Source organism: Gossypium raimondii, chromosome 11 (genome assembly GCF_025698545.1).
Source record: "Gossypium raimondii isolate GPD5lz chromosome 11, ASM2569854v1, whole genome shotgun sequence".
Taxonomy (NCBI): Eukaryota; Viridiplantae; Streptophyta; class Magnoliopsida; order Malvales; family Malvaceae; genus Gossypium; species Gossypium raimondii.
This window is the reverse complement of record NC_068575.1, coordinates 24,658,779-24,673,866: the sequence shown is the minus strand read 5'-3', so window position 1 is coordinate 24,673,866 and position 15,088 is coordinate 24,658,779. Positions and strand designations below refer to the sequence as shown.

The 15,088-nt window shown below is 31.3% G+C and overlaps 1 protein-coding gene and 1 long non-coding RNA gene across 2 annotated transcripts; one reads left to right on the top strand and one right to left on the bottom strand.

Moving 5' to 3' along the window:
- Positions 1 to 2,153: 2,153 nt before the first annotated feature.
- Positions 2,154 to 3,524, bottom strand: LOC128034571 (uncharacterized). Its single transcript, XR_008190632.1, has 2 exons — positions 3,188 to 3,524; positions 2,154 to 2,395 (listed from the first exon to the last, which is right to left on the bottom strand). It is a non-coding gene; the product is annotated as an uncharacterized LOC128034571 (long non-coding RNA).
- Positions 3,525 to 10,429: 6,905 nt separating this feature from the next.
- LOC105785394 (uncharacterized) lies at positions 10,430 to 15,088 on the top strand. The gene is made up of 7 exons (XM_012611471.2): positions 10,430 to 10,942; positions 11,415 to 11,444; positions 11,902 to 12,000; positions 13,877 to 14,000; positions 14,151 to 14,460; positions 14,584 to 14,638; positions 14,815 to 15,088. Exons 1-7 carry the CDS (start codon positions 10,784 to 10,786, stop codon positions 14,881 to 14,883), a joined length of 846 nt encoding a protein of 281 aa, XP_012466925.1. The 5' UTR covers positions 10,430 to 10,783; the 3' UTR covers positions 14,884 to 15,088.

Genomic DNA, 15,088 nt, shown 5'->3' with positions numbered 1-15,088 from the left:
TCATGTTAATATGAGATACATATGACATGTCATATGTTATTGTGTGGTTGGTTTGTTAGTCACATCAGTACTTAAAAATTGAAATGGGTGAAATTTTTAATAGAAATATCAATTTAGCCTTTGATCCAATATATAAGAATTAATTTATCTATTTTTTGAATAGAAGCCTGAACAAAATGCAATTAATTCCTTGGGGCCTTCCATAATATACCACACTTGATTTATTTATTTATTTATTTTCAAAATATCACCTTCCATATCATCGTTTAATGACTAATTTTTAATAGAAAGATCACTTTACACTTATATTTAAAATATAGAGATTAATATACTGATTTTAAATAAAAAGACATTATATTTTAATTTCTAATAAAAATACCTCAATTATATTTTTTATTGATTTGGTGGAGTTACATTTATCGATTATACTATCCCATTATTAGAATAATCATTACCGTGAATTTATTTTAATTTTAGAACATTTATAGAAAAGTAAAATAATTCTAATTCTAATTAAAAAACACACATTTTAATAATTTTAAATTAAATTATGATACATTTGGATTATCATTTATAAAAATACATTAGCAATAAAAGTATAAAGTAAAACATTAGTATTACAAATTTAAAATATAAAATTTCATCACCCTTAATTAGTGATTATTTTTTCCTTCAAACCAATATTCATCAAACTTTTTAAAATAATCAAACAAATAAAACTCTTTTTTTTTTTGTCTTTTTTGCTTGACTAGCAATAGCTCTTAATATTCACTTTCATTGTTTTTGTATTAAATAATTAAAATATACATTAAACGTTTTTATTAGTAATATTTACTTTCATTATTTTAAAATTACTATATTAAAATGGGTATAACATTCTCATTACTCTACAACACTTTTACTTTGAAGTATCTTTAGAATCATTGTTCAAAAACAAATATTTGTTTATTTTATATATTTCAATACGAGCATGTTTTTATTTATTTTGGCCTTTCTCTTTTATTTTAATCTCATAAATTTCTATACTCTTTAACAATATAATCATTCTTACCATAAAAATAATAATATAATATTTTAACTAGAACACTTATATAAAATTATTACTTTTATGTTTCTATTATTTAAGTAATTGATTTCTTATATTTAAATAAATTTATTTATTTTCCTTTCAACAAACATATTTGAAATAAGCATAAACAATAGATACTTTTTGTTTTCTCAATTACATGAGCCAAAATATTTAGTAGCAAATAATCCAATATTTTTATGCAAAAAACAATGATTGTTTGATTATAGAAATAAAATTGTAATTTCTTTTAGTATTATAAGTAAAGGATGAATTTTGAGATATTTGAAATAAAAAATTTCATATTTTAGAACAAAGTAAGGAATTTAGTTTAAAATGTCTTCAGTTTTACACATATTAATTATTTAGGGAAAAAAAAGGTGATTTTGGGGCCATGCAATGAAAAACAAAATGCATAAAAGGAAGGTAAATTATTCACTCCTCGTCGGACTGATCATTGGGTGCAATTGAGACTTCTTCCATAGGAGGAATGCTATCTGGAACCTAGCCCCTTAATGACATGTCATCGTCAGCATGCTCCACTCTAGATGTTAAGTATCCGTCCATTCTAGATGTTTTGGGTGAACTCATTAAGTTCGCAGTTTGTTTTGACTTATTTTATATTTAAGTATGATGACTTAGTTAATTAAATTAGGATTTTGATGAGACTTAGTTAGAATCGAACTAGAGTACAGTAGATGAAAAGACCGAAAACTTATTAAGTGCACTTAATCACGGGAATCAAGGATGTTAGTGGAATTATTTAATTTTTCCACTAATCTTTGTCTTCGTTGCTTAAGTATATAAGGATACCAATGGCCTGTACGAACCACTTTTACATCTTTTTTTTCCCTTGAATTTCTCTATAAGTTTCTAAAAACTTAAGCATAGAAAGCTTCTTGGAGAAGGTTTGCAGTATTTAGTTAACATTTGTGCTTGTACCAACCTTCTGGTCATTCCTTATAAACCCTTAGGTTATTATCAAATAAGTTTTGTGTTTATGGTATTGCATGCATAGACTTTAGAGTTCTCTGTAATACCCCCTACCCGTATTCGTCGCCGAAATAGAGTATGAGGTATTACCAGATTTTACCGAATTTTTTTTTTCAAGATAGATTTATCATATTCATAAGATAATTTCATCACATACCAAAACCAAAATTTGTTAGCCACACCAATGGCTAACCATACATTCATTTCACATTAACATCTAATTTACTAGCTTATACATGCCATTGATTTCCAAAATAAAGTCCATTTATGTACCGAGATCTCGAGATTGATAGTGTGATGTGTCTCCAACCAAATCTGACTTCCGAGCTCTTAACTCTACAAACAGGGGAAAAAGAAACAGGGTAAGCACTTTGTGCTTAGTAAGTTCATGCAACAGGAATTATACTTACCATACTTATACATCCATCATTTAATAACACAAGCACACATCCAATTCACATAAACATATACCTATCGCATACAAACTCAACCTCATACAAATTCATTACAAAGATAAATGATTGATGAGCTCATCAATTCCATGATTTCCATTTCCTTGTTATTTTTCCATATTCATCCCGTTGAACTACTTGGAATTTCGATGGATATTCAGGGTACACCTAAGTGTACAAACCGGTCCGTCAATTCATATTCATGTGCGCACATTTCCATTTCAGAGAGCACACTCACTGAACCTCATCCTTACAAATGGATTACCACCCGAGCTAAATCCTCAGTAATATAAACTCATAGAGTATTGTCGGGATTACCAGTCCGAGCTAAATCCTGCAACGACAATTACTCTAATGAGCTTGGATCTGAATTACCATCCGAGCTAAATCAGACCCTAATTCGGATTACCCGTCCGGGCTAAATCCATTTTCCACATATTCTTCGGGAGGGCTATATCAGGATAGGATCACCCGTCCGGGCTAGATCCTTTTTACCGTCAATTCCTTTTCAGAGATCTATCGAATTTTCCTTTCATTCAACCGGGATTTATTTTCTCTTTTCATCAAGAATATCAATACTTCATCAATTATCATACAATAAACATCCAAATCATATTCACATCAATAACAAACATCTCAAGCATTTATGAATATAATTCAAGTTACACGAACTTACCTCGACACTTGTTCGTAACCAAAAATCTACTAATCCCGAACTTTTTCTTTTCCTCGATCTTGCTTCGTATTTGAATTTTCCGGATCTAAATAAATAAATTTAATCATTAATCTAATACATTTCATGTTCATATGTAACTTTCTCTTCAATTCCATTATTATTTATAGTGCATTCAAAGCTGCCTCACTGAGTCACAGTCACTAAATTATTTATATCTTGAGCTACAGAACTCCAAATTAAGATCCGTTAATTTTCCCTAAAACTAGACTCACATATCTTCTTACCATAAAAATTTCAGAATTTTTGGTTTAGCCAATAAGTACAGTTTATTCCTTAAAATTTCCCCTGTTTCACTGTATGACAGTTCTGACCCCTCTTCACTAAAAATTAATTATCTCATTGTACAGAATTAGGATGATGCTTCCCTTTATTTATTAAGAAAATAGATTCATTAAGGATTCTAAGAATATAAATTATAACTCATAATCATTTTTGTACAATTTTTAATGATTTTTCCAAAGTTAGAACAGGGGAAGCCGAATTCATTCTGACCTTATCTCACAAAATCTATTATATCTCATGATTTACAATTCCATTGCTTACACCGTTTCTTTTATAAGAAACTAGACTCAATAAGCTTTAATTTCATATTTTATTCATCCTCTAATTCGATCTCTACAATTTTTGGTGAATTTTCAAAGTCAGAGTACTGCTGCTGTCCAAAACTGTTTTAGTGCATGGTGTTAATTACCATTTTTCCCTTAAACTTTCAACAATGATAATTTCGTCCCTGCTCAAATTAACCTCTCAATTGAGCTGATTTTTCTCAATCAACACTTTATTATATCACTTTAAACTACCTTATAACCTTTGGAAATCATAATTTCAGCACTAAACTTTAATTCCAAACTTTTTCACAATTAGGTCCTACAAATCAATTTCTATTGGAATTACCTAATAAAATCATCTCATAAACAAATTAAAGCATAAATTTCATCCTATTTCCTCATAAACTTCCAGCACATATTCATATCAACTTTCAATATCATTCATAAAATCAAAAACTAATGAATTTAGTAATAGGACCTAGTTGTAAAAGTCTTAGAAACACAAAAATTACAAGAAAAAGGCAAGAATTAACTCACTTGGTGCAAAAATTATGAAAAACCAGCTTGAAGAAACCCTTAGGACGTTTTTTAGCTGATGAGAGTGCAGAAAAATAAAGAGAAATCTAGATAATTCCACTTTAGTCCTAACTTTTAAAGCAAATTTTGTAATATTCCAATTTTACCCTTATTTCTTCAATTCTCCTGATTTTTCTCAGCGTATGCCGCCCAAAATATCTCCTTTTGGGGTTATTTGCAATTTATGTCCGTCCTCATTTCACAATTGAGCTATTTAATCCCTCTAGTAACTTTTACACCTTTTTCAATTTAGTCCTTTTTACTTAATTGACTACCCAAACATTAAAATTTTCTAACGAAATTTTAATACCATATTACTAACACTTCATAAATATTTATAAAAATATTTTTCACTCGGTTTTAGGAGATCGAAGTCTCGATATCTTATTTTTACCTAATTTCTTCAATAATTTCTTTTTCTAACTAACCGCTTAATCAGTAAAATTTTTCTATCGATATTTTCATACGATTTTTCCTATCATATCAATATTCATGCAAAAATATTAAAATAAATTTCTCTTTAAATCGGATTTGTGGTTACGAAACCACTATTCCGATAATTTTGAATTTGGGCCATTACATTCTCTATTAGAAAGGAAACTTCCTGATTCTGGATTGAGTGATTCTGATTCTTGTATGCATGTTAAGTTATGTTAGGTTAATTACTTGATAAGGATAATTATCTTTCTTTTAGCTCAAGAAGCTAACGAGGGTCCCAATGATAAAGGTAAAAGACTTGTTGTGTAGATCACTATCGTAGAGTTTCTGGTGAGCTCCTTCTTACTTCCATGTGTTGTAAATTCTATTATTATATATAAATTGTGTAAGGTAAGTAATCTTCCTCGGTAATGTATGAACGGTATATATGTGGGTAATAGTCGTCTAGTGTAATTAGTCTGAGTTTAGTCTGTTTGTGTTATTAAGTACAAACCATCTTTCATGCTCAAGCCAGTACCAATAGTTTGTGATATTACGCTCTCAATCCAATCCGATTCATCGAGTTCAGATCTCGAGTGTTACTACACATGACACCAAACAAAATTTACAAACAATTGACCAACACTCTTTACTTAAAACATTTTTCTTATTATTTTATTTAAAGATTCATTATCAAAGAAATAAAAGATAGTATCTAGAAATAAAATATTACATCAAACTAGATATAGTTCATTACAACAAAAACATTTACTAAAAATTGACTCTAAGGGTGTAATATTACAATACGTCACTTTTCTACTATATGCATAATAACCCACTTCGACGCTACCTTGAATTACCGTAGCAGATACTTTTATAATATATGAAGAACACTAGTATGCCAACTATTCTTCTTAACAACTTACTTCTATTTTGGGCGGATACTTTCTCAGTTTCAGGCTTACCCTTACGTGCCAATTACCATACTATTTACATACAAATTCTTTCTTATCTACTTGACTAACTTAAAATCCTTCCAGACAATACATTAATCTTTTCTTTTTCATAAAACCAAAAAGGTATTCTTCAAAGAATATATATCTTCAGAGTTTACCTCATACAAATCATCTCTTCACATATACACTTATTCCAGAATAGTGTTCACTGATGCTAATCACTGGTGGATATATACATGTTTGACAGATACTTACACAAATTTGAATACCATCAGTTTACAAATTGAATCAAATTATACCCTACCATCTCACTTGGATAATGAACTATACAGATCATTCAAGTGAAATCCACACCACTTTACCACATAACCCCAATTACTCAAGATAATAATAACTCAAAATTCCATATGATTTCAAGAGAAGATATAATACAACTTTGATATGGCTGATTCCAGATAACTCGAATTCACCTTACATGATATAGTCAAACTTAGACTAATGAATAACTATCTCAATCATATCTACAAACATACCCAAACCCCAAACTAATAAATTATCATAGTGGATACCCTCTTTGAACATATAGGTACACACTTCTTTTCAAGACATCTTCTTAAGGCTTATTCAATTACTCCACAGATCTAATTCAACCAAATTAACCTCAGATATATCATAACCTTATCTTAGCAATACCCATTACAAAACTATTATAATTTGTCCAAAACTTACCATAAGGGCGGATGAGCATATTTTACCAAACAAACTTAACATAGTACGCCACTAAGGCCAAACAAATTATGCCATAAAAGCATAATACAAAGTCACGTTTTTACTGTCCCAGTGGGGTTTTACAGAAAGTGTCATGGGTTTCTCCCTCTTGAACTTATCCATAAATTTCATGTATAGTGATCTACCAATTTGATCCAAACCATATTGAAGGCTACACCATGAACATACATATAAATATATCTTGTCGTGGGTCTCAACCACATGGTCTTACTCATATTCATGTATCGTGATTTGCCAGTTCAGTCTTCATCTTACTCGAGGCTACATCATGAGTGTTTTCATATCATATTAAGAGGCCATGTGTCTTAACCTCATAGTCTTACACTTGTTTTCATGTCGTGATATACCGATTTGGTTAGCAATATAATTGCCCTACCAACGGCTTTACAGAGGGACATTGCTCAACATTCACTTACCCAAAATTGTTTGCATTCCTAACTGATTCATACTTTACGTATATCAAACTTTACCTGCACGCTTACCAATTATTATAGATATCATCATCCTTTATATATATACTTCTACTTGAACAATCCACATAAAAGAGTTAGGATAGAGACTCACCTAATACTCACCCACTGTAGTTTAAAGTTTTAGACTCAGACATCCTTCATGAAACAACAACAACAATTGCTTAAGAACATAAGATTTCCATTAAAACTCTATTATATACATATTACTATCATCTCAATCGCTGATAACCACCAAACGAAGCCTTGTACTTACAAATTACTATTCATACACCTCTTCTAGACTTACTCTTCCAAAAACTTAATATGCAAAGTTGTAATACTTACCAGGTGATGGGACAACCACTGATAAATCTAAAAATCTTAGCTTCAAGCTCGAAAAGAAAAGATTACATTTAGATTTAAAAAAGGAACAAAGAGTAATACTGAAGGAAGAAGAACTTCCTTCCAAATCCTTCACACCCATATATATAACTCACTTAACTTATTGGAACTTAACAAGTGTCGCTTGAATCCATAATTTATCACTCCTAATGGCTTACTGGTTTTGAGATAAACATAAATAAGAATCCTGAAATAATGATATTTGACAGTCAATCCTGTTGGTCCTTAACCAAGTTACTTTACAACCCAACTAGCACAGTACTTCAAACAAACAAGGAGTAGTATGCTTTAGGTAGTAACTTATACCTTAATTATTTTATTACTTTAACAAGATATTTCTCTTTACATAACAGTATAACCTGAAACAGAGTCTTCACGTACTGCCACAGTGGTTACTATACGCCTACATGTATTTGCCAAAAGAAGTAATCTAGCGGATTACACCTCGCCAAATAGATTATTTCACTATAACACACCTTAACCTTGGACTCACCAGATTTTGGATGTGACATGTGATTTGTGAGATATGATCTGTGGTGATGGAAAAGGGGAGATATGTTTGTGATGCCTCCGATAGGGCAGCTATATTGCAAATCATACTGACAAATCATGATAAATCATGCTATTCTAAACGAAAATGATATGAGGAGTTCAGGGGGAGTATGTATGTCAACGAGACTATATAATATGCTCTGACTTTGAATTCTAGGTATATGGCTAGTATGAAGATGAGTTCTCTATGTCATGTTAAGTTGGCATACAATATCCGCCCATGTGTAATGTAAATTGGCGTATTAAGTTTGTCTATGTTCTGTGAACGTCATTGGGCGTATTATGATTAATATGTGAAACTCCTTTTGAAAGGTTTGTTATTATCGTAAGAAATAGTGTGTATGGTTTCTATTTACCTTTGGAACTCACTAAGTTTGTATGAACTTACTCTGTTATCTTTTCATTATCAGGCGTACTGTTTGAAGGAAAGCTTTCTGTTGAAGGGACTACCCCAGATCACTGCAGCTATTGTGAGATGTCTGTTTTGTCTTGTATCATGCATGAACTTTGGGGGTGGCGTCTAAATGTATTTTTCAAACCAATCTGTATAACGATCTATTATTTTGTTAAGACACGGTCTTTTTACAAGAATCTTCTTAACTCTCAATGCTTGGATTTGAATTATTATAATTTGTTCATGAACCTATTTATTTGAACTTATTCGCCAAATGAATTAAACCCTGTTTTAAAACGCCAATGATGTACATTGAAACCTTTATAAAGTAATAACCATTACATGTTTTATACTATTAAATCTGTAAAGTTTTACAAGCTTCCACTGAACGATTTGTTTAAGAATTACTCTGATTTTAAGTTGTGACACATCATACTTGGATCCAATTATCGGGTCGGGATTGGTGCGTTACAAATTTTGTTTGGGTTATGTGAGATAATTTAAGAAGAAAAAGTTTAAAAAAGAATTATGTTGGTAATGTGTTATGAAAATAAAGATAAAAGAGAGCAAAAAAAAACAAGAAATAAAAGAGCAAAAGAGAAGTACGTATTCTTATTGATCATTTGGGATGTTTATAATGTTTTTCAAAGTTTATATTTATAGACATAAAAAGTATAAATGAAATAAAACTATACTTCTAATGAATATTAAAGTCCTAAAATATATTAAATTTATCTTAATATTGATGAACATTCACTTAAAATAAAATATTTATAACAAATATATATTAAGTTAAAACCTCCTGATATAGTTTTAATCAAATTTAAAATCTTTAAGCATCTTCATAAAAAAATCTTTTTAATAAACACGTGCATATAATGGGTGTCAGTAATAAAAAATCCCATTTCATAAAAAACTTCTTAGAAAATTCAAGAAAGTAAATAATAAACACATAATTTCACATAAAGAAACATGACTAACCCACAGAGAAATTACTAGTATTTGAGAAAGTAACAAAACTTGTCATTTATTATTATTATGATTTGTTTAAACCTTTAAATAGGAGGGTAATGCGTTTCAATATACTCGAACTAACGCCTTCCTGTAATAGCAATAGTACCAATACTAATAGAACTAAGACTCAATTCACAATACTATTAAGGAATTTTATATATTTTTAAATTTACTATAATATTTTGAAATTTTTAGAATTAACACAACACTGACACAATATCTAAATATTGAAAATTAAAAATTAAAATAAATTAATATAATATATAAAATTTAAAAGTTCACATTACCTTTGTGTTAACTATTTAACTATTGGTGGAAAAAAAAAAACTCTTCAGAAGTGAGTGATCCAAATTATAATATTTTATATGATATTAGACTTGTTCATGAGTAGGGTCACCTGACCCGATCTGATGGCCCACTTAAAAAGTGGGAGAGTTTGGGTAAAAATGTAGACCCGAAAAATGGGCTTAAACAAAAAATAAGGCCCGTTTAGAAAACGGGTTGAGCTTCAAGTAAGGCTTTTTTGGCCTAAGCCTGGCCTGACCTGACTCGAATATGCAAAAAAAAAATGTTTTTCTTTTGTTTTCTTGCTATTTTTTCTTATTTTCTTCTTGTTTTTTTTCACTATTTTGATACCATTTCACAATTATGTTGCTACTATTTTATAGTTATTATTTGGATATTGTATAACTCTTGTTTTATTGTTAATTTTGTTACTATTTTAGAGGCATTTGCTTGTTTTTTGTTGTTAATTTTGTATATCTCAAGATTATTTAAGTATACATATATATTTTTTAAATTTATTTTCAATTTGTTAGGAGATATTTATTTTAATGGTTTTAGTCTTTTTGATGTATTATATAATCTTAAAAATTATATAAAAAATTAATACGGTAGAGTCCGATCTAAATTTTAACATTTTTATCCGGATTGAACTTAAGTAAAATTTTAGATACATTTTTCGAGTCACGTCGAGCCTAGCAAATGATTTATTGGACACGACCCGAATTGGCCATGAACACTTCTATGAGATGGTTGAGTGACGAAGATATAATAGTTTTGGGCTCTAAGTTAATCTTTAACCAACACCTATTCATCTGGGCCTAGCTTTAGCTCCCTTTGGAGTTTACTGATTCAGGTCTCTGCAATTGCCTGAGAACAATGGAAGGATCCATCCCCTAGCATCCAACCCCAAAACCCTTAATTTGAACATGTTTCGATTCGACTTTCTGCTTCGGTTTCATCATCAGCTAAAATTTCAGACATCCAAATCAACTGAGAAACATAAACTTCTGTTATCATCCTCCACCCGGAAAAGATTTAACCCTTTTGTTACTTAGAACCAATTCTTTTTACCACCAAAAAGAAATCCCAAAGCTTCTCTATTGGTGCTGCTAATTTTGAAGAGAGTGTGTTTTGTCTTTATTTTATCGGTTATGCAGATACCTAGATGGCGAAACGTATTTCTACTGAAGAATTCATTGGTTCCACCTTTCTTATCTTCAAAAGCAACGGCTACTGTTGCAACAACCCACGTCGCTTCGTTTCATTCTACGCCTATTACCTGTGAAAAATGGAAGAGCAAATGGGATTTTGTGAGTTCGGGGAGAGCTTGAATTTCTATTTTTATTTGAATGGCTGTAGATAGGGTTTCTGAAATTTCAAATCCTTGAATAGCTCTAATTTGTGGCATTTCTTAGATGAAAGAAATAGTCTTGTTCTCGGAGTGCTATGTAAATTAATCTTTAACGTCAAAAATTAAATTGAGAAATTTGAGCTTCAATGTTTCATGCTAAAAGTTTCTGCTTGCTGATTGTTATAGATGCTACCGTTGAGATTTATTCTATATTCATTATGTTTAGCTATTCTGTTCCTGGTTCTGATCAAAGTACTTCATCTTCTATGTGAATAAGTACGCCTACTTGTTCCCTCCTCTGGCCACCACCAGTTGCATAGATTTGAGCTTCAGATGTTTGTAATGCATGAAAATTTTGGTTTAGTAATTCGTATAAATCTGTATGCATTGCTTTTGATGAGAAAATTTAACAATTAACCATATTTTTGCAGGAGGAAAGAAGAACACAACAACCAACTAAGGTATATAGCTTTGGCAGCCTCTATTTATGTAATTATCTGCATGCATCTTTTAATCATCTTGTTCCTAGTATATCATATAGGCACGTTTTTAGATCGGTAATTTTCTGAAAACTTAGCAGACCAAATTCCAGTTCAAGTTTGTATGCCGAGGATAACCATGCTTGATTGCTAAAACAGCTATCTTATTCATCTTGGACTGGGAACATTCCTAGCAATCTTTTAGTGCAAATAAAATTCTAATGCATCTCACAAAAGGATTCCCCATGATTAATTTTAATGTTCACATTGACCAGGTGATGGGTGTCTTCTAGTAACGGATTAAGGTGTTGCTATTTGTTAATTTCATCCTTCCCAATTAGCTTTGTTATGAACCTTTTGTCTTCTTCTGGCATTTTATTTCTTACTTTATATGTTCATAAAAAATGGAAATTTTCTGACATTTCAAATATTAATGCAGAATCACATAAGATATACAGTACATCAAAAGCGTGCTGACACAAAGAGTGCTCTAAAAAACCTTCTCTATAATAGTGGTTGCTCAAATGTTTCATTCCAGGTAAACTTTTCTGGACTCCTATTTGGTTTAGAACCTTAATCTAATTCAAGATGTGAACTTCAATATTTTTTATGCACTATTTATGTTATAGTTATGGCGTAATTAGATTGTCATAAAATCTATTATTGAAACTTACTCTAACCTGTACGACTCACCCAGTTGTCTGCATCAGAAGTTGACCTAACTTGATTTGACCATAAAAGTCTACAATCCAACCAAAATTGAAATTATCTGAACCTAAAATTGTCGAATTCAGAGATGATCCAGACCTGAATAAACCAAGATCCTAACCTTGTATTAAACTGGTTTTAACTTAAAACTAAACAATTTGAACCTGAAATGACTTAAACTTGAACTGAGCAAAACCCAAAATTTTTTATGCACTGAAGTTACCTGACCCAAACCCGATTACACTTGCCTGGTTGACACCCGTAGTTTCATTCCAATTTTATTTGCTTATTCTGATGTATTAAGGAGTTTTTCAATTATTTTACAAATAATGGACCAACAGTCTTCCCAGTGCTTTGGAGTTTCAATTGAAAGAATCCAATTTATATAGTTTTATCCAAGTTTGATTTTGGTCATGCTGAAAGTATTAGGACTGTTTAGGTGTCATCTAACCAAATGGACTACAAGTTGGCCGAATTGTGAATGTTTGGACATGTCAATAGTGCAATCTCATGGTAGAAGGTTGGATCCTGAGGACTAATTTATAGAGTGAGAATCATGGCACCCGGTTATCTTTTTCTGAAATCTTTGGAGAGAGAGCACCCTAAGAAATACCATTAATTTATGTTTGTTACATGCATATTTCGTCATGTTTGCTAACCAAAGTTTTTTATGCCTCTTTTTCTGCTAATTTTTATTTTTTGGATATGTTAAACCACAAGGGTGAATAGGAACATGTTAATTGAAAGGTTTTAGAGAATTATAGTAATACTTGAGTTGTTGAAGAGATGAAGGCTCTTGTTTAATGGATCACAATGCCGATAATTTCCATTTTAGTTACTGATGTAACTGGCCGCTTGAGAGGCAGAATTTTAAATTTGTTTACTGTACTATTTTTCAAAACTTATCTTATACAAAGATGATAGATTCTATTAAACCATGCAATTGTTCAGTAATTGCACTGCAAAATCAAATGGGTTTTAGCATGGGTTATTGTGACAATTCATCGATAAAATTAGTTTCGTATTCAATAAGCAGGATTTATGAATTTTAAAGGATCTTTCCACTCCCTAGGCAAATTATTTTATTAGGATAGGACCAAGTTTAAATTATTTTCTTTGGAGGAGCCAATCATGCATGAAAAATCTATCCAATCTGCCTACATTGTAGGCTAATAAAACCTCATTTCCCTGTTTGTTATTGCCATTTAATTATCTCCCACAAAAAACCTCTATGAAGCATGTTTACATTACATTACAAGTTGTAACATAAAACAAGTTAGTGTTCCCGAACAAACATAGGTTCAAGCCTTGAAATTAGTTTTTGTTTCTTCATTATTGGCATTGCTGTCGTTTATATGGAACCAAAATTGTTAAGTTTACGGTTCATACAACATCCCATAAAATGTGCATCTAGGGTCCGAGCATAGAAGAAGCCTATGATTTCAGTTAGGCCGTTGAAAGACTGAGGTTGCTGTTCGTTTTCGACGGACGATGATAAGTTGGTTTTTTTAAAAATCCAGTGGACTTGACATGCATGTAGAGCTTGAATGTTATTTATTTACCAAGAAACCATTGGACTGGAATGTATCTAAAACATGAATGCCTTTTATCTTCCTTCTGCTTTACATTGTACCAAAAGATTGAGTTTACAGTTTTCATTAGTACCTGAAATTAAAATATAAACCTTGACTTTGGCTTTTATCTAGGATGAAGTTCGAACATGGAAATTTGATGGGGCGGAAGGCTGGGATTCAGATGGTTCTGATAAGAAGCGGTGGTCAAGGTATTCTGGACGACATGCTGGGAAATCTAACCGCAAAAAAGTTAAACGTGAGCTTCCTCTTTCTTTTTTCATTCATTTCCCCTTATTGTTTATTGAAGCACAACTAAAAAGAAAAAAAGAAGCCTCCTTTATCACTATTTTTAGCAGAACTAGCTCTCATATTTGACACTCATTGTCCTTTTTGTTACATGGCGCAGGAAAGTTTAAAAGAGAGAGTTTCTCTGACGACTTTGATCATCCTGAGAGAATCTTTCAAGCTAAATTTGGGAACAAATGGTATACTTGGTCTTCTGGTGGAGATAAGTCTTTCAAGAATCCAGAATCTGGATTTGAGTGGAGAGAAAAATCAGGCTGGACAAATCAAAGAACGAAGGAGTGGGAAAATACTAGTGACTCTAAGTCTGAGTATGAGGAGGAGAAGTCATATGATGTAGGATCATGTTCTGATAGAGAAATCCTTGGTTTGCCTCGAGCAGGCTCCATAAAGATTGAAGACGTTAAGAATGCGTAAGTACTCAACTTAATATTTGAGAGTCCTGTCATCTTGAGGATTGGACGTTACATATTTTTCCCTTGCTCCAATTCTTTTTATACGCATGTATTCTAAAGTTGATTAAAATTGCCATTCAGCTTTCGCGTATCAGCTTTGAAGTGGCATCCTGATAAGCATCAAGGTCCTTCACAGGTTAGTTAGAATTTGCAAAAATTTTGTTTTTGGCTGCTCATCTAATTCCAAACGAAATTTTTATGGATTTTTAATTTCTGGTTTATCAAAATTGTTGTGTTTCTGTAGTGAAGCGGATCCCGTCATGGTTTCTTTTTATTTTTTTGTAGTGACGTAACATCTATACATTTATGCAGGAGATGGCTGAAGAGAAATTTAAGATGTGTGTAGAGGCGTACAAATCATTATGCCATGCTCTATCCTAAGCCTTAGGAGGTTACATTGCTCCAACCAAGTAAGTGGTCTCGGAGAATAATAGCTAAGAGGTATAATTGAATCTGTTCTATTTTATTCTGATCATCATAATCATAGTCAAATTGTCAAAAAATTTGTTCGGCCCAACAATTGACAACGGTCCATTATTTTGTGGCTAAAACTCCAAAAAAAAGTAATTACATTCTGATTTAGTAA